The sequence below is a fragment of the Aptenodytes patagonicus genome, chromosome 16 (assembly GCF_965638725.1).
Source record: "Aptenodytes patagonicus chromosome 16, bAptPat1.pri.cur, whole genome shotgun sequence".
NCBI classification, from domain to species: Eukaryota; Metazoa; Chordata; class Aves; order Sphenisciformes; family Spheniscidae; genus Aptenodytes; species Aptenodytes patagonicus.
The window spans coordinates 1628153-1652439 of record NC_134964.1 but is presented as its reverse complement, the minus strand read 5'-3'; the positions used below and the strand labels follow the sequence as shown (position 1 = coordinate 1652439).

General features: G+C 38.2%; 1 protein-coding gene across 3 annotated transcripts in view; it reads left to right on the top strand.

The window, feature by feature from the left end:
- The window catches only part of CA10 (carbonic anhydrase 10), a 209852-nt gene that overhangs the window by 28162 nt on the left and 157403 nt on the right, over positions 1–24287 (top strand). For all 3 annotated transcript variants that reach the window (XM_076353772.1, XM_076353773.1, XM_076353770.1), the window contains one exon: positions 11639–11713. In XM_076353772.1, coding sequence (XP_076209887.1) covers positions 11639–11713 — 75 coding nt within the window. The remainder of the gene's footprint in view (positions 1–11638; positions 11714–24287) is intronic.

Below are 24287 nucleotides of genomic sequence, written 5' to 3'. Positions count from 1 at the left end.
GTCTAAAGAAGTGGCTGAGAAGGATGAATAGGGGACATCTTTGCAAGGACCAGGAAGCCAAGAAATTTAGTAGGGTTCAGAAGGATAAGCTGCTCTCTACAGTCACCCAGGGTAGACAGAGCTGTATCATTTCTAGCCAAGAATATTGTTGGCTGGGGTAGGAATAACAGAACAGCAGCAGAGTGCCAGAATAACACTGCTGTCTCAGGAATCAGTCCAGAGAGGGGGAAGGGCATGACTTCTTCCAGGATCAGTGGATAAACACAACTATGGGCAGATGGATGATAGAAGTAATCTCTGAGGGATATTCCACAGAACTGCAGGGAAGCAAAAATGGTGAGGGGGAGGTATGGAGAGTGATTTGTCTCTTGTCAAGATTGGGAGCATGATAAAGTAAAAAAAAAAAAAAAAGTTCTTCCCCATCTTCACCTGATGAGTGGGGTAAACAAACAATGCTTCCAAGCTAGTAAAATTTTTAGGGATGTCTTTTGAAAATAGTCCAAAGTAAAAAGTAAGCCAGTAAAAGCTCTACCTTCAGGTATTTATATGGCCGTCGTCACTGTAATATCTAAGCAGTAATTAATAAATTGGAGTGTCGATACAATACAACATGGCTGGCCACTGAGATGAATAAGATATGTTCTGTTCTTACCTGTCTTGTCTTATCCTGGCAGCTGATCTGACTAGAGTGATTTTTCCCTCTTGCTGCTCCTCAGTTCCTCCACTGCAGTTCAACTTTTCCGCAATTATTTCCCATCTCTGATTTTAGAAGTCTGAAAAAAAAAAGCTGCTTCTCTTCACTTTTTCCAGGTTTGGATAACCTTTCACCTTAACATTGATGGCTACTTAGGGTAAACAAGTAGTAGTGAAATATATGTACTCCATCTTATCCATAGGGGTTGACTTGGTGTCATCATCAATGATGAAGACATCATTTGGGTTACAGGGACTTAAGTGGATTGAGGTGTCAATAAGACTACTTTATTTTCTTCTCTACTTTCCTAAGCTGTCTCTTGTGTTGTAAATTAAATTTATGCCAAGTAAGTTAATGCTGGTGATACACAATGTTCATATTTGTCTTGTGGCCAGTTTAATACTAATGGGATTCTGAGCTGTGCACTTTGTTTTATAAAATGATTCGGGGTTCATTAATGACATAGTGGGTAAGTATAATGGTACTTTGCAACCCTGGATAGCTTTTTATGATGCAGGGCCAGAGTCTCTGCTTGCTTTTTGGGGACTCTAAGAATCATTCTTGTTGGGAGTTGCTCTAACTTGCCCCAACTATCTCAGAAGCAAATATCCTTCTTTAGTCCTTTTTCTTTCCTCCAGCAATATACACTTATTTTCCACAGTTTTTCTAGGAATGTGAGTGAAGGAAATGTATATAAAACCCTTGTATTGTTAACATGGACCTTGGAATTTTTGATAGCCCATGGCATCTCATTGTTTGGTAGCACACAGAAATAAACCCGATGATCCTAACCCTTTTTGGCAGTTTAAAGGGAATTTAATGAGTTCATTGCTATTTAAGATTCTTCTATACTTGCCATGTATAGTAATGGGAACATGCATAAACTCCGGTCTCTTTTGAAAATCTGCATGATGTAGAAACATTATTTTGAGGAAGTCAAGATCTGCTTTAGTCTGAAACAGTATGTTGAAAAATAAACATCACAATCTTCTTAACACCACTGAAAGTACTGCTACTTACTGGAAGAAAGGCTGTCACTTGTCAATTCAGAAAAATTAGCTAGAAAGTGGGTTTTGTTTTCCCCCATTCTGTTAAGAAATGTCTAGTAACCAAGAACCAACTATTGGTTGAAACTGATAAACTGCAGTGGCAATGGTTGAAGAGCAATTACAATAAAGCTACATTATGATGGGTTCAATTTTCTGTCATGATGCCACTGCCTGAAATGGATCCATATCTTGGCTTATCCTCTGACAGATTTCTTCTTGATGCTAGCAAAGCTGTTATTATATGGCCAGAAAAACATTTTTTGACTTTGTGATCTCAGAAAGCGTCAGGACATAAGGTTTAAGAGCTGAGGATTTAGGTAGTCCAGTGAGCTGTGACATGATCTGGATTAGTGCCCTGACTGTCAACCCCAGGATGACTAGAAATCTAGGTCTCTGAATCCAATTCAGTATAATCAAAATAATTTTGCCTCCCCTTTGCCATTAGCTTTTGAATGACTTTGTGTTCTTTGTTGCTATTGTTTATATGTAGCTATGTTAGCCAGGAGAAAATCACTCTTCCTGTCTCCGGAAAGTGCATCATTTTGTGTTGACTGAAGTTAGAGTAATGTATGTACAAGACCTACAGATTGCCATTCATAGTTCTGCTGAGTTTTCAAGGGAGATTGAAGGCAGCATTCTTCCCTCTTTTTCATGTATGTCCCTTTGTTACGATTGTGGAAAATGCTCATAATAGTATTGCTTAAGCATTATGAATTCTCTGCATATGATGTAGCTCTTTAGAATGTTTCCATATCACGTTCTGGACCGCAAGTTTTCATGTGCTGTAAAATTCAGTGGGATTTGAGGCTACTGTGTATTTTGTAGGATCAAGCACCTAATATTGATGCCGTGCCGTTAGTCTTGAGGTTAATTGGAAGACCTTTATTTTTTCCCCTTGAGTTTGCCTAAGCAGTGATGAATACTTAAATTCTAGGCACAGCTCCCTCATGGGAAGACTGCTGAAGAAATAATTTCTCTTTCCTGGAGCCAAAGATTTGGGAAAAGAAAAAAAAGATCTGCCTGTGGCAGCTGACAGGACAGTCCCCAACTGTTTGTACTATTACTGATTGGTAACTTTCTGTTTAGAGAATACTGAGAGCAACTAGGGTCAGAAACCCGAGGAGACGTCAGTATCATATGTGCTTCTGAGGAAGGAACTTAGTGGTTTCCTCTTAAAGGAAGCCCTATTAATTTAGCATTAATAATGTATTGAACTTTAAAGGCTCAAGGATATTGAGGCCATTTCTTTGAAGTTGCTGAGTGTCCCCAAACCGCATTGAAATTAATGGGAGTGGAGGGCATGCAGTGCGATGTAAAGTAAGAGCTATTCTGAAGTTAATATCACAAGATATCTTGCTGCTTCTTACTGCATTATTTTATAGAGCTCTTCAGACTTTATATCAGACATGATTAAACAACTCATTGGAGAGGAACTACCCCATCTAACACAACACAGAATAGGCTATTGTGTATGCTGACATGCCTGTCAGAGACTCTGGAAAACATTGAGACAACCAAATTGTATTAATGTGGTTTAGGACCCATGAAACCCTAAGCATGCCATCAGTGACTGAGATGAAAGGTGCTGAGTTTCTGGCGTTACCCTTTGAATTTCCCACACTGCTTGCAATCAGTGTTATGTTCTAATTGCTGCAATACAGCTATATATTTTTCTCCCACGTTAATGTAATTGCTTTGATTTCTTGCAGTAGTTCAGCTTTGATGCAATTTTGACTCTTGTGCCAGAGGACAAAAAGAACTGTACCTCATTCAAAAGTAGTGTGAAACCCATAGATATGTATGGGGTCTGAGGAAGCAGAGGCTCGCATCCCTAGTTGATAGTAATTTGTAGGTAGAACCTTCCGCATTCTTTCATATCAAAGCTGCTCAGCTTTCCCAGACAGCACAGAGAGCTATGTAGAAGTTCCTTGTCTCTCAATTGTTTCAGAAATGAAGTTTTGCTGAAGAAGAAATTACGAAAAAAGTATTATTTTAAAAATTGAAGCAAATAACATTAAGTGTAACACTGCCTTAGTATTCCAGCCATCTTAGCCAAAAAATACCTGGAGAGGGCGAACATACAATCTTTTACATTATGTAGTTTAACTCTTGTACATGTGTGTTAGTCACATTAAAAGGGCAGCAGCTTTATAGGGACATTTGATGTGCTACAAACTGAGTTAGGAACAGTATGCAGAGTTTCGTGTTAAATTGGGTGCAGTGACATAAAGTAATTCACCCTGCAGGGCAATCCATCATTTACATTGGTGTTCTTAGGTGCTCAGGAAAGAGTGAGTCAAAATGGTTTTAACTTTTTCTGACTAAAAGCTTTAGATACAAACCGTGCTTTTGTTCATTTATAGTAGAACTTAAATAGCAGTTGCATGATTGGGCATATGTGCTTTATGGAAAAGTGCTTATTACAGGTTGGGACCCACCACCCAAACCCATATATTTATACAGCTTCCTTTAACAGCATGATATAGCATGCAGTTACCTAGCACGTTCATCTCATGTTCTTCATAAACATCATTGGGAATGACTCCTGCTTACACATAAGCTTATTTAAACTGTTTTGATAGTATTCAGAGGTCAGAAAGCAAGGAAGTTGTTAACTAATTACATTTCTACAGCTGAGTGAAGCACAACTTACAAGCGCCTAATGAGCACAGTTTCATGGGATCCCTTCTACTAAATCCTGCCGTTTCCTTTCTTGAACAATGGGATGATAACTGGTATTACAAGCCAGTTTTTTACAGGTAGATAAATGAAAGTGCACAGTCACCTGCAAGATTAATAGCAGAGGAAGAAATGATGTTCTGGAGTCCTGCCTGCCAGTCCTGTGCAGTGGCCTTTAGATTGGCTATCCCTTGCCTTTTCCCTTTCCTCACCTTTTAAGATTTGAAATTCTTTAGTGAAAATGTTCACAAATATATTTGATTGGAGGGGATGAGAATAATACCTGCACAAGATTCTTCTCTCTGCTGAACAGATCTGAGCCTTACACACACTTTGTACTTCCTGCAAACTGAGTTATTGCTAGATACTACCGAAGTCTTGCAGAGTTCTGGTGAGAGAGTGCTGTAAGCAGAATGTGCGTCCTCATATAGGCTTAAGTACTTGTAAATGTCTTAGTTTATGGTTCTTCAAGCAGCATTTAGTGACTCTGGACACTTGGTGGCTCTCATCAAAAGCCAACTACATAGCAGCAGTAGATGCAGTTGTTAGCTATGTTGTAATGTTATGCCACATTGTTTGTCACTGCTACCAGCATACATATGAGTCTGCTTGTATGAAATCTCACCCTTTGGCCCAGGTTTTTAATTGGAATCTTATCAGGAAACAAAATTACAATAAATAGAAAATACACAGAATAGTCAAGTCTCTGTGCCATAGCAGAGTTCCCATGATAGTGCCTTACTTTTGCCCTCTGACGTGATAAAAACAGGTCACGTCCGTTTTGCTTGTGTTGAATACTGTTTGGAATTCATAGCACAGTGAGAGCTTTTACACATGGGGATGGAGGAAGAAGGATTTATGGAATTGGAAAGTATTAACTTAATGAAAGAGCATTTGCATGTTTTCTGAGCAAAATGTTATCCAAAAAGAAAAAAAAAGAAGAAATCTGGCATAGCTGATGAAAGCATTTTATTTATTGATCCCTTTATAATCCTTTGTTTTCTTTTTCCTCCCTCATTGTATGGTGATGCATACAATGTAGGCTGTAATATTCATAAGCAGGCTAACCTTTCTTGTCCTGTAACTATTCACTTATAAATGATGCTTTATATAGTGCCTGAAGTATGTGTTGTTAGGTTCTTTTAATATAAAAAGGCTGCATAAAAACATCTTAAATATAGCTGCAATTATGTACAGACTTGTTTTAAACAAACTGAACATTAATTATAGAGGGCTGAATCTTCAGCTAATTGCATCTGCTTAGTTCCCCTGCTGTGAGGTCCACTTTATACATGTGTATTCCATTTGCTTTGAGGCATTTGTTGGTGTGAGCTAAAAGCTGGTACTTGTATGACTGAAGATGTTGAAACTGATTTTTTAGATTGAGTAAGTCTGTGTTCCCTCCAAAGTTTAGGCAACCCATCCTTGGGTTTAACAGTGTGCAAAATATCCATATAAAATGTAGTAATTAAAACTATTTAAAATAGTTACAAAGTATGTACATTACCTAAGATTCTGGAAGTGGAGTTTAGCAAAAATAATTAAACTTTTTCTTACAGCCCTTTTTTTTTTTTTTTTTTAACCCATCCTGCACTGTTCTCTGTAGGGCTAATTTTCTATTAGAACACATGATCTTCTGAAACACTACAGGAAAATTCCTCCAATTTTAATTTCTGCCATAAGGCACAGCCATCTTGGATTACTTGTCAATGACTGAAGAAGATACCTTGAGAGTGATGAAGCTGCTCAGTGAACTATGGAACTGTGAATGGAAAGTCAAATAGTATTACACAGCTAAGCAATAGCTTCTGCTAGCTGGGAGAGAAACAAGATACGGCCTATAAAAGCCCATAGTCTGTGGGACGCAAAGGGTAGATATAAGTGAAGATCACACCAGCATCTAATACCTTATAAATACATCTTCCATTTTCAGTGTGCACCATAGTAATAGCAGATTTGAGGATGTATTTTTCTTGTAGTAAGCACTATGCCATTTTTCTGTGAGTTTTATATCAAAGTATTAGCAATGAATTAATGCTTTGCACTGAGTTCATTATGAAACTGTGTGGCTCATAGTTGCAGCTGGTTTTCTTTTTAATCTTATAACTATGCAGAAGAGGTAACCGTGATAAAAATGTTATCGTGTATTTAATGCCACGGTAATACTAGCCAGGTTATCACAAGCAAGACTGTTAGGATAAGTTGAGTAGGGATAAGCATGCAGAGTGATTAATATAGCAATCAGAAGAGCTCAGATCAATAAAATTCAGATGAAAAAAGATTTTTTTTTCCTAACTGCTGTGATCCTGATTCTCCACAGTCTAGCATTTTATATCTGTGTGAAATGGCAGTAAAGTGAATGGAGAATTCTGATCTGGCAGGATTCTGCTCTTGGCTTATGCTCAGATGTGAATGACATAAATGATGGCATCAGATACAAGCCTTTCTATCTTTTATTTAAGTATAGAAAGTAAGTAAGTAATTGTAGAATGACTTGTTTATATCTTGCAAATAAGCATATTTACTGAGGGGTATTTTGTATTAATTACAGCATTTTATATTACATCAGCATTAGCATTCCAAGATGATGAAGACCTCTTTGTGCGGCAAATTATATGCAGGTATTTGAGCATCTGCATCATGGTACCTGGTATCTGATACAATGTTATCTAATGATTTTAAAATAGTTTTACTGGCTGAGCAACAGCTTCTCTTTGAAACATAAGCCTACTCATTTTAACCTCTAAGCTAGATATAGTTAACTGATGACTTTATGAAGCAGTGGCACCTTTTGCTGTTTGCATTTACTGTACATTTTTATGATCCTGTACAATGCTGTTCCCCTATACATGGAAGTCACTAGGAAACAAAAATGCACGACATCTTGCAGAACTTAGCCTGTAATTTTATGCTCCACAATGAGACATACCTACAATAATCTGACAAAATGAAAGCAACACATGTCGTATCAGCTCCAAATAAATACCCTGTCTCCTCTACACCAGCTGCATTGAAAGTGATCTGACATAATGGTGTTAATATCAGCAGAGCTACTAATCTCAGATACTAGTGATTTCAGTACTGAGGGAGAGAACGCTATAGCAAATGGAGGTCATTCAATATCCTCTAGCACTTTGGACAAATGTGGCATTTTGGACTGTCCCTACTAACGGCAGAATACAGTGCTAACACTGCTGTTACAGAGCTACTTGTGCAGGTAATCTACTCCTAACAGCAAAGTGTCTGTTCAGATGGGCCTGTTTATTTTGGTGCCTTGCAGAAGCAACAATATTGCTTGGAAGCAAAAGGCATACTCTAGGTTTTAGTGGTAAAAGCAGAAGTCTCTGACATATCAGAAATGAATATTTTTTTTTTAGATATTTAACCCTGTTTAGGAATACAGTATTGCTTTCTAGATCTTTTGCCTCCTCAGTATCTTATGTAACGGGTCATGCAAAAAAAAAAAAAGGAGCTGCTGTGGAGGACCTGCAGTGTTCTGGTAGGAACGTAGGAATATCAGAATCCACAAAGCAAGCACGCATGTCTCTATGGTCCGCAAGCGGGAGAATTGCAATGAGAGATACAATAGGATGCTGAGAGAATTTTACTATTTTCAGTGTCATGAGGTGGCACGTAGGAAAAATCCTTTTCCTTGGCAACAATTCCTGAGCCATAAGGTTGAACCTGTTTACCCAGGCACGGTGCCATTCTGTCAGATGGGCATTGATACACCAATTGTAGAGACCCTGCGTTGTATGTGCATCAGGTGTAAGTGTCCCAGATAGGATTCCCAGCAAGGATTGTCCATATGTCTGTCCATTCTAATTTTATATTCCCTTGTTCCATTACTAATCCAGGTATGGGTCTGATTATGTTTCAAAAATAGAGAACAGCTTTTTTCTCCTTTAATAAGACCTCTTGCCCACTTGCATAACATAGGTTGGAGTAATGGTTTAGGATAAGTTTTTGGAAGACAAACTTTCCTTCCTGGCCTTACCAGACCCCTTCCTTCTGCATTCAGAGAAATGAGAGCTTTATAAATCTTTTTCCTTTCTAAGCAAAGTCCCTGTAGGATCCATCAGGGTAAATCTTTGGCACCAAGCTAGATTTCATATGCACAGCAGAGTGGAAATCTGCACTATTTTGCAGGATGTTTTGGCTGAACTGGTATAAAGCATAGAGGTTTCAGGGTTCAAGAAAGAGCGTGGCACTGGGGATTGTCTCCCTAGCTGCTCTCTCTCAACCACCACCTGCCTTTCCTCTTGATTTCCTCAGTGGCCTCAGTTTTCTGTAAATCAGCAGGACTCCCAGCATTGCTCTTTCCCTATCTTAGATATTTTATATTGCTATGGTACAACATCTTATTTTGCTTATTGTACTCCTTTTTATGTGTTTCATTTTCATGTGTATTGAAGAGATAAGTATCTGATACCTGTGGAATGTGCAGAGTGATGCCAGGTCATGCTTTTCTCTGATAGCTGAAGCAATTGCACAGGCAGCCAGTTATTTAGTACAAAGCTTTGATAATGTAATTTTCTTGCTCATCTCATGCAGTCTGTTCCATACTAATGCAGCAGATTTGAAAACATATGACAAAAATCTTAGTTTTCCTGATATTCCTTTTGGAATTAGCTTTACTAAATGCTGGGGCAACACACTGAAGCAGAGCTGCAGAGCCAGCCTCTTTTGATTTTGGTTTTTGATTTTAAACTCTGAATAATGGATTATATTTTTCTTCTGGACCTGGCACGTATCATTTAGATTGGCCACAGAGTGGGCAAAAGCAATATGTTTTTTGCTTGTATATGTTTCTATGAATGCTGACAGTAAGCGGTTGCATTTGAAAATACCCATCCTCCCTGAAGTCTTCTTAACTTGCCTCTATCTACATATGTACTTTTTTCACCAACTTCTAAAATGCAGCTGCCTCTGGTTGGCTGAACCAGATTTAGCTGTGTATATTACTACAAGATGCACTTTAATGCAATGTAATTTTCTGGGAAATTTTAAGTAGAAGAATGACTGCTGTGCTTTGTGGGGACTCACTTATTAGTATCCTCTCCTATTGCTGAAGGATCCTGAAATCTTTAAGGACTTCCTTTGCAGAGCATAGAGGCATAAAAGCAACCCGCATAAACCAGTGTTGAGATCCAAAAAATTGCAGTTCAGACTGGATATGAATATTTTGCTGTTCAGATATTTTGATTTTGGGTTGGGATTTAACTTCTTCCAAATGTTTGTATAGTGCAGTCCAGCACAACAAAGCCACACACAGTTTGAGTTCTCTAGACAATGATATAAAAGTTAAAATAATGAAAATAATGTCATCTGGAAACTGTAAAGCGTGCACAGTGGAATAGTCATTGCAGTTTAACGTGTCACCATTCAACTAATGGAATGAGCATCAGTACTGGAAGGAGAAATCTGCATCCACACATACCCCATTCCACTAGTGTGTCTGGATTTCTGGTAAAGCAGCGTGTTGGTCCTTCTGTCAGTATGTTTAATTAACTTCAGCTTTACTTTTGTTTCTGCAATTTACAGTCAGTTAAATCATAAATATTGTTTTGTAACTGATAGAACAGTATGTAATGGTCCTCATCTTGTATCCTTTTTAGTCTGAATGTGACATCCACTTTGTAATTTTTAATGACAACAACAATTTTTATTATATTGCTGGAACTTTTCCCTGGGGTAATTGTGTCTTTTGTATATAATATGTGATCTATAAGTGAAACTGAAGCAGAAAGCTGGTAAATCCAGCATCTTCTGTAGCTGCGTATTTATGTTAAAAATTCTTGGACCTAGTATAAGAGATTGAAAGTATCTTATAAAACAAAACCAACCCAAAATTTAAGTTAATGATACACAAGGTAGCTGAGCTTTCTGCAGTTCAGTGAAAGAGAGTTTCTCTAAATATGAAAATATCAAGCAAAATACAAGTGAAGGCAGAACATATTTACATATCAGCTCTGATCTGCTATCTTATGGAAATCAGCTGCATGTTTGTCTTGCTGTGTGTCTGTAGGCCCTTTAAAAGTATTTCCAATTAACAGAGATTTTACATTTTTGGTTAAACATTGGAACAGGCTGCCCAGGGAAGTGGTTGAGTCCCCATCCCTGGAGGTATTTAAAAGACGAGTAGATGAGGCACTTAGGGACATGGTTTAGTGGGTGGTGGTGTTGGGTCGATGGTTGGACTCGATGATCTTAGAGGTCTTTTCCAACCTCAGTGATTCTATGATTCTATGTTGACCACAAAATTTGCTCCAGTTCTGATTTCCTTCAAGACAAAGAGAAGTAATGACCTTATGAGTAGCAAACTGACTGATCAAGACCTTTCTGCTCTTGGCTTTTCAGGAATTTAGAGAAGTCATTTAAGCAACAGTCTCATCAGGGGCAAACCGTATCCAAAGCTTACTTTTATTGTTACAGCCTTCAGCACCTTTCGTTGTGTAACTGCACTGTGCTATCAAATGCAACTGTAATAGAGTTGCATGTCACATATGCGTAACAGAAGCAAGTATCTTGCCTACCTACCAGGATGATTGTGGTGGGGGATAAGCAGCGGGTGCTACATTGCAGACGGACAAGATAGCAGAAAAAAACTTATATTCCTGCCTCAGCATTATAGCATAAGCCAATATTTGTGAAGCTATGGGCTATGCATTTCTGTTCCAGTTTTGGGACTCAGAGCACATGGGATGAGAGGAGAAGCAGTTATAGACACAGTTATTGCCTGTGGTTCACTCTGTCACTTCTTCCCTTTCAAAGTGAGAGATTATTGGAGAACTTGGGAAAGGAAGGGGAGAAACTGCTTTTCAGTCCACCAACTTGGACTCGGATATTGACTACTGTATATGAGCGCACCCTTTTTCTCTGAATTTTTTTCCCATACTGAATTTATGGGTGGCACAGAAACCATCAATAGTGCTATAGATCCTCATTTTCTACCTGACTTTTTAAGTTTAGTGATCAGTTCTTCAGAAGCTGAGTATGTTTTACTGTAAGAGAAACAGGGACAAGGTCCTCTAACATACAGAAGCTTAGCATAATTCAATAAATTGAATAAACGTCACTTGGGAACTTGAGGAATGGCTCTTCTGTAGAAGATGATACCCTGTTTAGAGTTTCCAAAGTTTATGTAATTAAATATTTCCTATGCTTTGCCTTCATTTTATGGTTTGATTATTATTCTTTGATTACTTCTTTCTAGCTCAACAAAATTCACCAAAAATCCATGAAGGCTGGTGGGCTTATAAGGAGGTGGTCCAGGGAAGCTTTGTTCCAGGTAAGTGTAATTTAAAAATCTTAGTTTTTATTAAATATTTTTTCACTGGAATTAATATAGTTGGGTTTGGGGGAGATTTTTTGGGTTTAGTTTTTTTAATCCATTGCAAAGATTTGAAGTACACAAGTACTCAACATCACATTGTAGTGAAGCATAGAAAGGTTTTTGTCAATACATTGTCCAAAGACCATGGCTGTTTTTTGGGAAAGAAACCGCTTTGATGACACGCCTGGTTTCTCTCAGTAGAGTAACATGATGCTACTTCGTGAATGTGTGTGTTCTGTGTATAGAAAAGAGAAAGGGAGGACTGAAAAGCAGTATTGTTAACTGGATGAATATACTTATCTGATGCAGCATTTCTAGATAATCCCATTTCTAGAAATTTAATAGTATATTAGGAAAGGAACCTAATTGAAACATGAACCTAACGTGCAAGTTTCACTGGTTTTTGTTTTGGAAACAAGAGACAATGAGTGAAAAAAGATTAAATCCTTACTTGGCTTCAGTAAGATTTAGTAAATGGTAAATAATCAGTAGGCAGCTAAAAGGATCTAAATAAGCAACACCAGCTGAATTTGATTAGCAAAAGTGAAATTCAGGCTAGCAATAGCCGGGCATTGGTCAATATTGGTAGAACTCCCCCAAAACATGTGCATTGGTCATCCTAATGCCTTATACTCCTTAACTATCATGTGGTCTGAGTAGGCCTTAGCTTGTTCTTTTTAGCTTTGGATCTCTCTTAACACATTTCAGGATTCAAGCTGCTTGAGACACTAGTAGTTCTTAGGCTGACAAGGTTTTATTTTGGTTTTGACCTGCATTTGACACCTGATCTTTTTGTGCTCCCTTTCTGTAAATTATTTTCTTTCTTTCGATACGAATTACTTTGTTGGGTCTTCACTGTTCCATTTGACTCGACGTTTCCCTTAGAAGAGGAGTCAGGAAACTTTAGCAACCTCCATTTTCTGTTCAGTTGTGGAGCTGATTTGACAGTACATTCCTCATTCAGTATACAGAAACATTTAGTGATTATTTTGTTCAGTATGTTTTCAGTGCAATTGAGATGAATATGCATTAATTTATGTATATTAGCTATATATTACAAGCTAAAACAGTGCTTCAAGTTCTATCATGAATGCACCATGAAAATTGCTACATGATCTTTATTTCCTCAAAATACTAGAAAATACTACTTGGCCACTGTGTGATCTATTCTAAGAATATGTAAATTGGATCTATCATCAGATATTTTCAATGTTGTGACAACAGTTACAATCTGACAGTCATTTGAATATCCAAAATAGTGATTATCTTGTTAGGAATACTAGTGCAAATGAGATGAAATATTTCAACCCACAAGTTTCTGGCACTGAAATTCTTGTGAAAAGCACATATGAAAATCAACATCTACAAGCCTGGAGCTTAATTACATACTGATGCAGCACAAAGTAGCTTTTCAGATTTACTTGAGATTGGTTTGGGCTGTCAAAGACGCTGCAGTGTATTGTTATGCATGTTTAGTTCCTAATGTTGATAGCAGGGGAAGAAACCTGGAGAACGTAACCACCTGCTTTCAAGAAATTTCAGCCTTCCTGATTTGCACGACCCAGGTAGATGCCCAGTAGAAGGTGAATGAAGAAATACTTGCTTAACGTACCTTCTAATTATTTCGGCTTAAAGTTATTGAGAAAATGATTTAATTGTAAGCATGTAAAGAAACGTGATCAGGTAATGCTTGTGGTATTCTAGTCTTAATACTGTGAGAAATTTGGACTTGGGAACATCCTTAGAAGATTAATGAGGAAATAATCATGAGTCAAACTTTCAAGAAGGAAGACCTTTTAGACTAGTGTGGAGAGACACCTCCTTTCTGAGAGAACCCTGAATTACCCATACATGTTGAATATCGGACTAACCTAGCACACATCCTCAAGAATTGGTTCAGAAGGACAATTATGAACAGTTCACTGAAGTGGCTATGCAGAAAGCAAGGGTAATTTGGGGGCACCTTTCTTGCAGACTGTCACGTTTCTTTCAGATTCAACTCTGCAACCTGCAAGCCTCAGCAGAAGAGAGAAATCCCATAAATTTTTACAGAACAAACAACTAATTTTTTTCAGCAGCACCTAGATTTGGGTGTCTTTGAAAACCATATTTAAAGCATTTTGAGGATGCATTTTATGGTTATGATCTCAGACTAACACATCACAAAGGATATGTTAGTGCATATTAAGTTTATCCATAATGTTAGCAGTCACATATCAGATCTCGCATGAGATGCTAATTAGCACCTGAGAGGTGATAGCTGCGAGGCAGTCTGAGGAGCTATAGCTGAAGTTGCTGACTGATGTGCACCGAAGCAAACAGCTATAGCCATCTGCTAAGATGTTTCCTTTCCACAGCTGTTTGTCCTGTCCCAGGGCTGGAAGTTACCACCCCCAAAGATATTAGAAAGGAATATTTGTCCAAGACACTGTCACTGCAGTTCAACACTAGCATCTCAGCTAATATGATTGACATGAATACAGCTCTTTAGCTGCTTGGGAGAGCAACCACAGGCAGAGAGATGACTAATTGGGGGTAATAGCATTGTAAAACACTCCAGGATGAGTTGCTAGAGTTTGTCTGTCACAGCTTTGGCTGTGTGAATACTTTTCGCCTACTTCAAAGCAAAGTCACTGTCTTTCTTTGAACTGTCACTTCTTCTTTCATGTATAGTTGTGTAAGAATGCATTTAGGAGTGTATCACAATATGCCTAGGTTAGACTATGCCATTCATAAGTTTTTTTGATTAATACTCTGTTTTGGATGCATTTAAGTCAAGTCCTAACAAATGCTCTGGATCCTGCGCAGATTTGTCTTCGAGCAGTTCATAAAATCAAACCATACTTCACTACGTTCCCCAAATCCCAGACTCCCTATACTCTAGGATAGATTTTAGAAAAGTTATTTTAAATCACTTTCTAATGTAATATGTTCACATATGACACATTTTTTCCCCCAGATTCTGGGATTCACAACTTAAATTACATGTTGTAAACCAGTGGCTTACAATCACTGATGTGTATCTCACAGGTGGGAGAGGATGTAGGCAGAGATGAGGTGCAAGAGCCATCACACTGTCTTTCCCAACTTCACTTCTTGCACTGCTCAACAAAGAAGAGAGCAATGGCGACTGACAGGTTCTCTCGCTATAGTAACTGTGGCTCAGGTCTTTCTTGGTGCCAAGCCTTGCAAGTGAGGGGGCAGAGTTGTCAAGTGCGTGAAGGAAGGTGCATCAGTGGCTGGATCTGTGTATATACTAGTGATGCATAAAACACTCTCCCATCTCTCATCTTTTCTAAAAGCAAAGAATTGCTCTTATGGTTTAAATCATGTAGGCAAACAAAATAGAAAGTAAGTAGTGCTTTAAAATATTAATTGAATGCAACTTAGGTTCTAAATTAAACTTCAGGGAATGTTCAAGGATGAAGAATGAATACTTTTCTTCATGCATGGTGATTTGCATAATAAATTATATTATTACATACTTTCACTACATAGACTTTTTCTGGCATGGAATATCAAAGTAGTTCATGATGGGTTAAAATACATTTAAATAACCTTTTTTACATCTTTTGTTTGGCTGAGTTTCGCTGTGACTATTAATATGTTGTGTTACTGAAGTAGCACAAGCATTTTCAGGGTGGCAAAGGCAATAATATTTCAAACTATTCTGTACCATTTCTTTTACTTGAAATAGATGTGCATAACCTTTGATACTCTTGTGTGTCTGACTGTATTGATTATCTTCCTAATGCTCCTGGTTTTTTTCATAGCATCATAAAAGTGGGCGTTGGTAAGCATAAAATATAAAGGTGGTTAAATCTAATTTGTGATCATGGAATTCACTTGCCAAAACTCCATCCTGTTACTGAAACTTTGGACGACATGTTAATACAAGGACATAAGTGTTTCTTGCCCTGTGAAGACACTGTCTTCATGACCCTTACTGAATTATACCAAGTCTAAAGTTACTTTACAAGGTGATAGTGCTAATCTTAGCTAAGAGGAGGAAGTCCATCTCTACCAAATAATGAGTGAACTTTGCAGAAGGAGCAGATAATGTTCTCCTCCTTCCTTATAATAAAGGTTGTAAAACAACTTCAATTCCAGATAAAGATCTATATCCACCATGATTCATTATTGGCTACAGATCACCAAATCAAAGGCTAAGATCACCCTTTTGCTGAGAATCTGAGATGAGAAATCCCCTGTTCATAGTTCCTTTCACAACTCATTTTACTATAGAAGGGAAGAGACTGCTAGAGATTGATAATACTCCTCCTGCCTTTTGCAAGGATCATGTTGATGGGATTATGCCCTAACATAGACCAGCTGGCAAAGCTACACTGACTCAAAAGGAACACAGGAGCAGTGTTTGTGAAGCACTGAGAAACTCCCTCCAAGGAGGAAATGCATTAATTTGGTAATGATTTACAAGGAAAAAAAAGCCCGAAACAATTGATGATCTTGGTCATGAGTGCCAAAACCTGATTTTAAACTTCCTGCTATCGCCATGTGCTTTTGTTATGGCCCACACAGGCAGTTCAAGTGTCCCTAGTTTCTCCTGTGTGGGCTTTAAGTTTTCTTTTTATTACAGCTTTAAGATTTCTTTTAAACTACAGATTTCTTTATGTACATGTCCAAAAATAACATTTGACGGGCAGGTCACTGTAAGAACCATGAACTGTTTGTCCATGGCCTGAAACTGAGAGATATGAAACTTCAAACCCAAACACACCTTAAACTTTCTGAAAAGCTCATGTATTCTGCCATCCTCCAATCACATAGGGGTCTATTTCATACATTAAGACTGGTGATCACTTAGTTTGGCTGCCTAAATAATGTAAAACATAAACCTGCTGATTACTACTCCTGCATTGCTCCCTTTTATACTAACTATAAAATTTCTTCCAGTCTTATTTTGGGACTTCAGGAGGCTGCAGCATCACTCACCGTCTGGTGCATTGTCTTGTCAGTGAAAACAGTGGTGCTGTCTGAGCTACAGTAATGTTTTAAACAGTCTGCACACACTCTTCAAAATCATTCAGTCTGGTGCCGGCTGTGGAGAATTAACCAGCCATATACAATTATTTATTGGAACAATCATAGCAGTTTTTCTTTTAGAAAGCAATATATTGGAACACTTCATTTCTTCAGGGTGATAGAGCATAGATTCTGGAAATCATTCACTTATTGATTGGAACTTAAGTTAGCATGAATAATATTTCAGCTTTGGTTGTCAGTTAGAGATATCTTGAAGGAAATATATTTTGTACCAAATATTTTCTTGGTTTCTTCCTTTGGTGATTCTGCAAAAACTGACTGTTTACAAATCATGTAACTAGAAAGGAAACTAGATTTTTTTGTATTTTTGCATGGGAGTTAAATATAATTAAAATGTAAAACCATTGTCTCACTTTTCAATGAATTGTTGATACAATTCATTATTTTAAAATAGCAACGAACAGATGAGTTGACTGCTTTTAATTTGGAAGAAGAAAGGAACACTGTTGAGCGGAGACATTTGATAGCCTCAGTTCTAATACAAATATGGCAACATTTGCTCATCTTCATATGAATTGTAACCAAATTGTAGCACTGAGTTTGAGATACTCTCACATTAGTAGTAGTGCTGCACTTAATGAGACTATCAGAATGAGTCTGTAATTTTGAAACTTCCATAAAAATGTAAAGAGGCTGGTTAGAGAATGACTAACACTCAAACGGTTTGATTTATCCCTGAACTTATGTATGAAAAAAGTGGAATTTAGCATATTAGGATCTGGTTATGGTTCTACATAATACTGTACCTTCACAAGTAAGTACAATTCCATGTGATACAACTTGGTCTCCATGTTTAGTCAACATACAGTCTTACTAAAAGAGTTTTATGGGTACCTGTCTGAATTAAAGCTGAGTTTTCCAGATTAATGGTTTCATGGGTTGGATTTTGCTGACAAAGCCTCCAGTGCTCCTGTTATGTGGATACTGACATTTTACTGGGAGATGAAATGTCCCCTGGCAAGTCAGTGATACAACTGAGAACCATGCCATGCTTCTTGATAGCAAGAAGTGTATTAACAATCTCAATCTATGTCTCTGAACTTCTGATCATGCAAAGCCTTAAGCAAATATAAATACTGTGAGTTGTTTTATGAATTTACCTGATTTTAATACAAATGTGAATCTGCTTGCTTTCATGAATAGATGGAGAAATAATGCAAGATACTGTGTTTGAGTGGTGATCTGTAATGTTCTCCTTCAATAGCAATCACAGCAGTGGTAGAAGAATCGAAGTTGACATTGATTGTGAAGATGCATGTGTGAGAAATGGGACTTGTTTATTCATTTAAGAAAATGCTACAAGCGGCTGCTGAACAAAATGTCAGTTTAATGGTATTCTAGGATGTGCACTAGGGGCGCCTTGCTTGTGTAATGGGCACGTTCTTAGCAAGTTCAGGTGCGAATATACAAGGTGTTCATTCATCTGGCTGTGGTCCAGCGGTCTTCTGTCTGTCCAGTAACTCTTAGTAATTAAGCAGGATTAAGGGCTTTGTCCTAAACGCTTTGGTAGCGATCCTTCTCTGGGGTTGCCAACCAAGCTGAATCCTGAAGTCTCATCTACCCTGTAAGAGTTGCAAAGTGAACTTCAAAGGCATAAACCACTTTGGCTGATAGGACAGCCCTGTTTGCTGTAATTTCAGTTGGGCCATTTCTGTTGCCAGTAACTAGCCCTTAGAATAAGGTGCCAACAAGGATGGCTGCATTAACTAGCAATATGTTAATTTTTTTTTAGCTACATCCAACTTCTGCAATGGCTTCCCAATACGCACAGGAAATTTTCTTCTATTTGGTTCCTAGTTTCTAGCTAGCTTTGAATTACCTAGAAATCTCCCTAGAGGCTTTCTGTGAGACTGTTTCCTGAATTAATAACTATGGTCAGTCTCAAGCCAGGAAGAAAAACTGCCACTACAGCTTTCTGAATGGCGTCTTATCCAGAGCTGCCAAGGTGATGGGCAGTGAGAGGTTTTTTGAAACTCCCTTTCTAAAGGAAATAAAAGGGAGGAACAAAAAGGAGGAAAGGGAGTAAAACCAGGAGATTGATGGGGTGAGTAGGTTAGTCACATTATCTTGTCCAAACAGCATTATAAAAGCTGTGATAGACTATGTTAGGCCTAGTTATATCAGTTTCCTTCCCCTATTTATGGCCTGTGTACCTTTAATGTTCCAGTGGTGGGTAGTCTAAGCTCACACTTAATAGGCAGAGTCAAAGAGAACCTACTGTCTGTAGATGCTCTATACTTGATAGTAATAGTTAGAATATTTCTTAATCAGAAGGAAATAGCTCCAGCTTTTTATCACTTTCTCCATTAGTTCTGTTTAGCAATGAAAGAAGACTATAATAAAACTTTGAGTCAATGCCAAGGAAGATGTACACGACCACAGGATGCTACATGGTGTGGCTCTCCAGGGCAGTCTGACTGTGGGAGAGGTGTCCTGGCAGAAGGCCTCCAGGGAATACACTCAGAAGAGGGCAGCTCTGTTTGCCTGCCTGCAGCATGGACCTTCTCCCCTTCACAACATCTGGTGGCACTGTGATTTGGTTCCCACAGCCCCCTTCTCACTTGGCTAGGGACCCCAGGATTGGGGATCATCCTTTACAGGTGCTTTTGTTACCAACATGGAACTCAAAAAGTTACTGTCTTCAGGTCCTTCCCACTCCTTTGAATACCCATCTATGCAGTCCTTTTTACAAGGGCCTTTTGAATAGAGTAAGTTACTGTCTTACATATGGCCTGTAGCTGCAACCGTTTTGCAAACAGATCTCGAATACTTTTTTCCCCCCTAAGCTTCCTTCACTCCTTCAACAAAACAAATAAATAAATTTTAGAGGGCAAGCAATGTGAACTAACCACGGTAAAGAGCTCTGAAAATCTAAAATTTTAAACCTTGCCAGACTTGTGGTTGGACCACAGTTCTTTGCTAAAGTGATCTCAGATCCCTTTTCCCTTAACAGCCTAATTATCTTTCTTGGGTGTGTTTTTTCCTCCTAAGTTATGATTAATATCCACAGAAGAAAAATTGCATATAACAGATGTATCTCGGACTTTGCTTCATTATACTGACAGGGCCAAATGATTCAAGTTGTCTTCCTGTCTATTTCTAGCCACAGTCAGGGACTGCAAAGGTCAAGCCTTCCCTTTATAACAAATACTGCATTGGATAGCATGTTGTATCTTGCTGTGTTACCAGCTGTCTAGTACCTCTCCTGCTGAACCTGCAGGTTCCTCCTGCTAGGACACAAGCAGTATCCCCCTTCTACTTCAGGAATGTGCTAATATGGAAGACCTTCAAGGCAGCAATCTGCAGATCCTTGTCAGTTATTGTACCTTACACTTTGCTGTTAGGTTAGATGCCAATTTTAGGGATAGCAGTGCTCCAATTACTTTTTGATGAAGTTGAAAATCCTCTTTCCCCCTATCCTGAAGTGGTTGCTGTTTACCTTGCAGTGACCCTAGTATGGGTTATAAGAAGAAAGAATAATTAAGTAGCACTAATTCTTTGAGACAGCTATACTTGGTAGGGCTACCACAACCTGCATGGGTGATGTCTTCTATCTGGGAGGAAGTTTAAGAGATGGCGGTTACCATTTGGGCATTTATATCTACAAACAGGAGAACAGGGAGCAGTATCCAAAACATCTGCTGTCCTATACACTGTGGAGTCTACAATCATTACAGAATCTTGAAGACCTACAGTTACTGTTGGTTAAGTAACTGCTCTTACTGCAAATTTAATGCAATTTATTTTTTAAAATATTATCCCAGCCAACTTTGAACTTGTTAAAAGTGAAAAGCCAGCAAGCCCACCTCTGTGATCCTGCAAGGGTTCACCATTCCATGATGAGCACATCCTCTTAAGCTTTTGCTTAAAAAAAGAAGGATCATTCCTGTGTTAGATGTATCATCAAAAGTTTGGGGTTTGGAATAAAAAGGTAAGGCTAATAATAGGAATCTTTTTTTTTCTTAGGTTCTTCACTGTGACCTAAAAGCAAAGGAAGGAATTCCAAGTATAGAAACTGGTATATATAGGAAAGGATTTATCGTATTCTTGACAAGCTAAGTATAAAACCAGTTGAAACAGTGGTCCATGACTAAGTCATTAATAAACTGAAAGCTTGTAAATCCTTACTTTGAAGGAGTATTCAGGATACTTCTAAGCACCAGACAGCAAGGCTCCTGCGTGTTCATGCTGCTGAGTATATATATTGGTGTATTCAAGGAGTTTATCTTATCTTATGCCTTGACAGGCTACTCTTCACACAGTATCTTAGTGGTTCTCGTCACCCTTTGGCAGTAGACATTTTGATGGTGTCCATGTCTTAGAGGAGTAGAATTGAGCACCAAGAAATCTGATAGAAGAATTAGTGGCTGCTCAGAGACCCAAGGAACTTTTCTAAGCTAATAATCCAAACAAAGTGAGTGATGACATCTGCCATGGTTGATTATGTAAGGAGGGGACTTAGAGCTTTGGCTATTAATGACCTCGTAGTAGTAGTCTTTTTTTGTGCGTGTGCATGTGTGTTTGTACAAGACGGATAGTAGCAGTCATCACTCCCTACATTAAAAAACCCCTTTCTTTATACATTTTCATTGTATAGTGTAAAATAAGTTAGTGTCTCTTGGAGAAAGTCACTGAGAATAACAAGGAATAGTATTTTTCTGTGCTAATAATGTTCTTCTGTAGTGGCATGCAATTGGACTTAATCAGAGAAGGGTTACAATTCTTCAGCTTATGTTTGCTTAGGTACTTCTCCCATAAATCCGTATGGGATGAGAGAGAAATGGAAGGGATCGCAGTATAGCATGGAAATAGAGATAATGAGTGACACTAAGAGGTTGCTCCTGTCATTATCCCACTTACAAAAAATACTCTTGTAAAATGCTTTGATTAAGAGAATGATATTTAAAGAGTACTACAATTACAGTTTGCAGTTATCAATTAGGAATCCATATCTTATTTCACTGAGACTATTTACATCGGGATATTTTGGTGACTTCAAGGAGATTATTCTTAACTGTTACATTGGTGATGAATCTAGCACCACTGAGGACTTTATATTAATACAGCATGCAGTATCCAATTTGTACCTCTCATTAGTACAATTTAGTGTCAGTAGTGTAGAATTTGCTACTTCATACAGAGGAAAATATGGTCACTGCAGCTACACCCTTATCTGTGGTTAAAATAAACTCCTGTAAATAAGACCACACCACTACTCTGTGTATGGTTACACAGAGTAACTCTGCTTGTTTTTTGTTGTCAATGAAAGCTTTAGTATTACTCACAAAGAACTTCCCTGTCAAATCTTGTCCCTTGCCTAACGGAGCAAGAGGTCAAAAAGAAAAGGAAATGAGGCTGTTACCTAAAGGTAGATACATCATATAGTATGCAAGTACTTCCCTCATAGACTGCTATGATTTAAATTGTGAATAGGGAATCAGAGGATTGTTATATCATAGTGTTTATTCAGTAGCCTGCAAGAACTTTATTTCTGAAGTACCATGTGTGTACGTGTAGGATTACTTGGGCTCTTCAATTAGGGGATGGCTATTGACTTGATAGTCTAAAACCACTCATTTGTACTCAGTGAAAATTTCCTCCTCTGTAACACCTCTCTAAAAAGGTCAGTTGTGAATTCACTGAACCATGAATCCATTGAACACACTCAGGAGCAAAATCCATGCTCATCATTTACCATGTCTGCCTGCCTATGAGTACATGGAATTATTATTTGGAGAAGTTTTACTGCTGTTACTTACACACATTAAAATACAGCTATCGTATAACATCACCCCACCATGGTATTTCTGGGCACATGCTACTGGTGGTCATCAAGAGATTTACTATCTCTTACAAAGAAACTCACCATAAAATACAGTCACCTACTTAATGCATTTCCGGCTACCCGCTGACCCTGCTCAGAGCTGTAAATCTCATTATAGTTAGTGACTCTGGCCAAAGAAGGAAGCTTCCTGAATGGTATTGATTGGGTTTTTTTCTACTACTGAAATATTACTTAAAATTGTCACTTCTTCCTTTCTGAATAGAGTGGGGTTTTATATTAGGGCACTTTTTCATTTTGTATTTATAAAATGTACAAAAATGCATTAGGGTTTCCAGACCAAGCAGTCACCAACTTTATAGTGAGGACATAAACCCTGAAAATAACAGCAGAACATCATAATGGGAATCCTGACAGGCCGTTAACTACAGCCGTGCAAATGGCACTGCTGTCATTCACAAGTGCATGTAGACAACATCACAGCCTGCAGCCTTTCAGTCTCTGGCCAAAAGAGAAAAATGCTGAGGTATGTAGCACAAAATAAGCAGGTCACACTGGAAGTTGTTCACTTGACACCAGAACACACTGCTGATAAGGTGTTCCACCCCAACACAGAGGTGGTTCTTTAGATCCTTTTTATGACCTCCCCCTAATTTATTTTTTCTGTGTCTTTAATATCTAAGAGCTTCAGTTATGGGAGCTCAGGTGAAGAATGTCTGTCTCTGTCTTTACACAGAGAGGTCATTTTACAAATATTAAATGAGATGTAGGTAAAGAAAGATGGATAAGGTGAGTTCAAGGCAACAGTATGGAGGTTGGGAGAGAATTAAACAACCAGTTTAGATACCTGCGTCACCACGCTAGTCTGCCTAGTGTCCCTATGCTGTTGATTAAAAAAGAAAAAAGATGTTCCTGCAGATCCTTTGGAGAAACCCACGTCTTTTGGCTGACTAAAATGAAGTGGTACAGCTGCCCCAACAGAGAAGCAACAGTAGGCAACAGGATGGGCACTGTGAACTTTGCATACCTCCTTCATGTGCATTACCAGATTTTCCATTTCAAAGGCTCATTTTAATAGAGCCGAAGAATGTTACATGATTATTTGCAGTGAAATTTTGGCGTTATCTCATACCATGTTATAACTTCAGAAGTGAGGAAGGAAGAAGGGTGGGTGTGTGCAGGCCAAGTAGTAGCCAATTGCCACTGTGTTTCAGTTTAAAAACGAACCCAAAGGCTGAAAAGCACTAGCATTTAAGCAATGACATTTCAATCAGATGGTGAGAAGATGAAATTTTTCTTTCTTGCTTACAAGAAATACTTTGGTCAGGCTGGGTTTAGTAATGTCTCTGAAATCCGGGCGTTACTTTGTTTCTACACTAGAATAATTAGAAAGCAAGTCTGGCTGAAGTAGTCCCTACAAAAGCCAGCCACTGCCAGTTTTGAAAATCCTAGGTTATTACTTTTGTCTGAAAATAGGTCCCACTGAAAACAGTGGTATTTGCTTGCTGAGTCAAGTGCTACATCCCTTGAATAAGGACATCAGAAGCTGATTCTTTAAAAAAAAAAAAAAAAATCAATATTTACAAGATTGTATTCCTTTTACAGTGTTTTTATTTAAAACCATCTCTTTCCAACTTCTTTAACTGGAGTGAAATTACTTATTTAAACAGCTGTGCAGTGTAG